Source organism: Sinocyclocheilus anshuiensis, unplaced genomic scaffold, assembly GCF_001515605.1.
Source record: "Sinocyclocheilus anshuiensis isolate Anshui unplaced genomic scaffold, SAMN03320099.WGS_v1.1 scaffold206, whole genome shotgun sequence".
Lineage (NCBI taxonomy): Eukaryota > Metazoa > Chordata > Actinopteri > Cypriniformes > Cyprinidae > Sinocyclocheilus > Sinocyclocheilus anshuiensis.
The window spans coordinates 803,888-807,272 of NW_015542358.1; the positions used below are offsets into that span (position 1 = coordinate 803,888).

Genomic DNA, 3,385 nt, shown 5'->3' on the forward strand with positions numbered 1-3,385 from the left:
CGCGTTATTTGTTTTCCGTGCCTTTCTGAATACAGACACCAACCCATCCCTGCACAGCCTGGAACATAACATTTATTTCCATGATCTGCCATTTTCGCTATTATCCTCGCTTGTTTCTTCACAACACCTGCAGAACTTCTGATGATTCGGCTGTGCAGGTTCGGCATAGAACATGGTATATGCAAATGTTGGGGGCGTAACTATTAGTGATCCCGACTGTAACGTCACAGTCGGTGTTCTGTTCTGATTCGCCTATTTTTCAGTGGTCTTTTGAATGCACAAGATTTACATAAGGAGGAGGAAACAATGGTGTTTGAGGCTCACTGTATGTCATTTCCATGAACAGAACTGTTATTATTCAACTATGCCAAGGTAAATACAGTTTTCCATTCTATGGCACCTTTCAACTTTTTAAAGTGCTAAAATTGCTAAAACTAAATTGCTATTGTTCTTAAAATAAAAAACAAACTTAATTGTATTTGGAAATTGAAATAAAGATTAAATAAAATATAAATATTAGATGAAAAGCTTAAGCTTAAAAGAAAAATAAATGTACAAAAAAAAAAAACTTGGCAACTAAATTAAATAAGTTTAAGTACTAAAATTGTTCGAACTAGTTGTTATTGTTTTTATTGTTAACTGAAAAACTATTAAAAATGTTTTTGGTAACTAATAAAAAACTGAAAAACATATATTTTAAAACCTAAAAATGTTGCCTTGGCAACTAAATGAATTAAGTTTAAATATGAAAATTACTGAACCTTAAATTGAAATAAAAATAAATCTAAATAGAAATATTTTAAGAGTTCAGATGCAAACGCCTCTAAGTGCCATTTGAAATTGTTTATGTTCAGTTATTTCACTTAAATGGCAACGGAAAGAACCTATTCATTGCCATTAAAGTGAAATTATTGAACCTACACAAAGAAGCCTGATTAAAAATTCTCATTTTAGAAGAAAATTTCAAATGCCACTTAGAGGCTTTTGCATCTGAACTCATCTCAAAACGACAAAAGCAATTAACAAAATTACTTAAACTTAAATTAAAATGAAAAATAAATAAATAAATAAAAGGCAATCCAAACATTAATAAATATGATCATAACACATAAATAATACTAAAGTAACACTGCTGGAGGGTTATGAACTTGACTGAGACCTTTGGGGTTCCACGAGCACATGATGATCCTCCGGTCTTCTGGGTTCGACGTGATGGTGTCAATCACTTTCTGTAACTGGTCAACACCTTGCCCAGAGTAATCTTCATGGAGAGAAGAAATCATAGATAAGCTTAGACCATACATACATTAAAAGAGAAGTGTTTTGAAACTTTACGAATATACCAAGTGGTCTTTCAGTTAACGAGATCTTGAAGATTGCATGTATAATATCATGTAAGTGTCGGTCCTACACCATATGCTCAGTTACCCATGTATCCTACAGTAAAGCACATCACTGCTATCATATGCCTGTATATAAAGAAGCGCAGTTACCAGTGTGCATGTCTTTGTATTCAGCTCCAAAGTGCCTACACTGAAAGCCATACACGGGACCCAGATCTCCTTCCTCTCGATCGCTGAAGCCGTTCTTATCCAGAAACTCCCTGGAGCCGTTAGCATCCCAGATTCTCACACCCTTCTCTGACAGCTCTTTGGCATCAGAAATCATTCTAATATGCTGATTTATTATTAGAATTATCAACGCTGGCAACAGTTGTGCTGACAAATATTTTTTTGCCGACTGCGATACTTTTTTCAGGATTCTTTGATGAATAAAAAGTTAAAAAGAACAGCATTTATTCAAAATATAAATCTTTTTTTGAATAAATGCTGTTCTTTTTAACTTTTTATTCATCAGAGAATCCTGAAAAAAAGTATCACGGGTTCCAAAAAAATATGAAGCAGCAACAGTTTCCAGCTCTGATAAATTAGAATGATTTCTGAAGATCATGTGACACTGAAGACTGGAGTTATATTAAAATGGAAAAACTTTATTTTACATCATAATATTATTTCACAATATTAAATTTTTTTCCTGTATTTTTGATCAAATAAATGCAGCATTGATGAGCTTAAGAAACTCCTGTAAAAAAAAACATTAAAAATCGTTCTGAATAACAAATGCAATTAATTCAATAAAAATGCAAAGTGAATAAAAACTTCTGGAACATCAATCAATCAATCAATCAATCAATCAATCAACACAGTTACACTCTGCAATGAAATTCTTACTCTGTGAATCTTGAAGTACAAAAACCACAAAGACTATTATAAAGTTACAAGTGCTAATGCATATACATAAATAAGTGTGAGTGCAACAAATCCTGCATGTATAGAGATATATATATATATATATATATATATATATATATATATACACTACTTAAATTTTTTTCCTGTATTTTTGATCAAATAAATGCAGCATTGATGAGCTTAAGAAACTCCTGTAAAAAAAAACATTAAAAATCGTTCTGATCCCAAACTTTTGACCGGTAGTGTATATGAAATGTATACATATAAATAACCAATAATAATAATAAGGTATTTAAAGAGCATATGTATACAACACTATAAACATGAAGTATATACATGCATGTAAAGTGTTATATTAGTGTATAAATTGAGCAGTGCAATGTAAACAGACAAATACGCATGTAATGAGGTAGGTTGGGGACAGACTAAACATAACATAACAATTACAAACATAAAGTAGCAGTAGTAGTATACTTTTATTTAATGCCATGTCAGCATCTTAAGCTATTTTTATGGCAAAAACAATAAAAAAATACAAGTATAACAAATACAATAAAAACCAGCAAACAAACAAACAAACATGTTATATTACACACTATTTTTTTACACAGGGTTCGTACAGAAACGGCAAAATGAAATTCCAGGACTTTTCAAGCACTACTTTTTTGGTTTTAAAGGACTAAAATCAGAGATCACAATATTATTAATGCCTGAAAATAGGCTAACTTCCGTCAACATAACCAACGTGACCACCTGCTTGCACAGGGACTGCTTTCAGGCGCTGCGTAATATCATTGCGCCTGCTGCACCCATAGTACGGCAGCAAAGTTCCTTGATTATTACGCCGGAATGAGAGTATAGTTCCTAGCCATATCGGCCTAGAAAATCGCAACTTTTCATTTTCCGTCGGTCTTAGTACACGATGTAACTACAGAAGAGTCAAGTTTTAAATAGGAAAAATATAGAAACTCTTTGGTCATTTTTGAGTGAGATGCTAACGGTCTAATCAGATTCAATGATCTATGCTAAGCTAAGCTAAAAGTGCTACCGCCAGACCCGGAGATCGGCTGAATGGATTCAAAAACGGTAAAACTCAACTGTTTAACTCTAGGGGAGTCGGAAAATGAGCCTAT

General features: G+C 32.7%; 1 protein-coding gene across 1 annotated transcript; it reads right to left on the reverse strand.

The window, feature by feature from the left end:
* Positions 1-1,118: 1,118 nt before the first annotated feature.
* Positions 1,119-1,668, reverse strand: LOC107691866 (thymidylate synthase-like). Its single transcript, XM_016490690.1, has 2 exons — positions 1,494-1,668; positions 1,119-1,261 (listed from the first exon to the last, which is right to left on the reverse strand). Exons 1-2 carry the CDS (start codon positions 1,666-1,668, stop codon positions 1,119-1,121), a joined length of 318 nt encoding a protein of 105 aa, XP_016346176.1.
* Between the last annotated feature and the right edge of the window lie 1,717 nt (positions 1,669-3,385).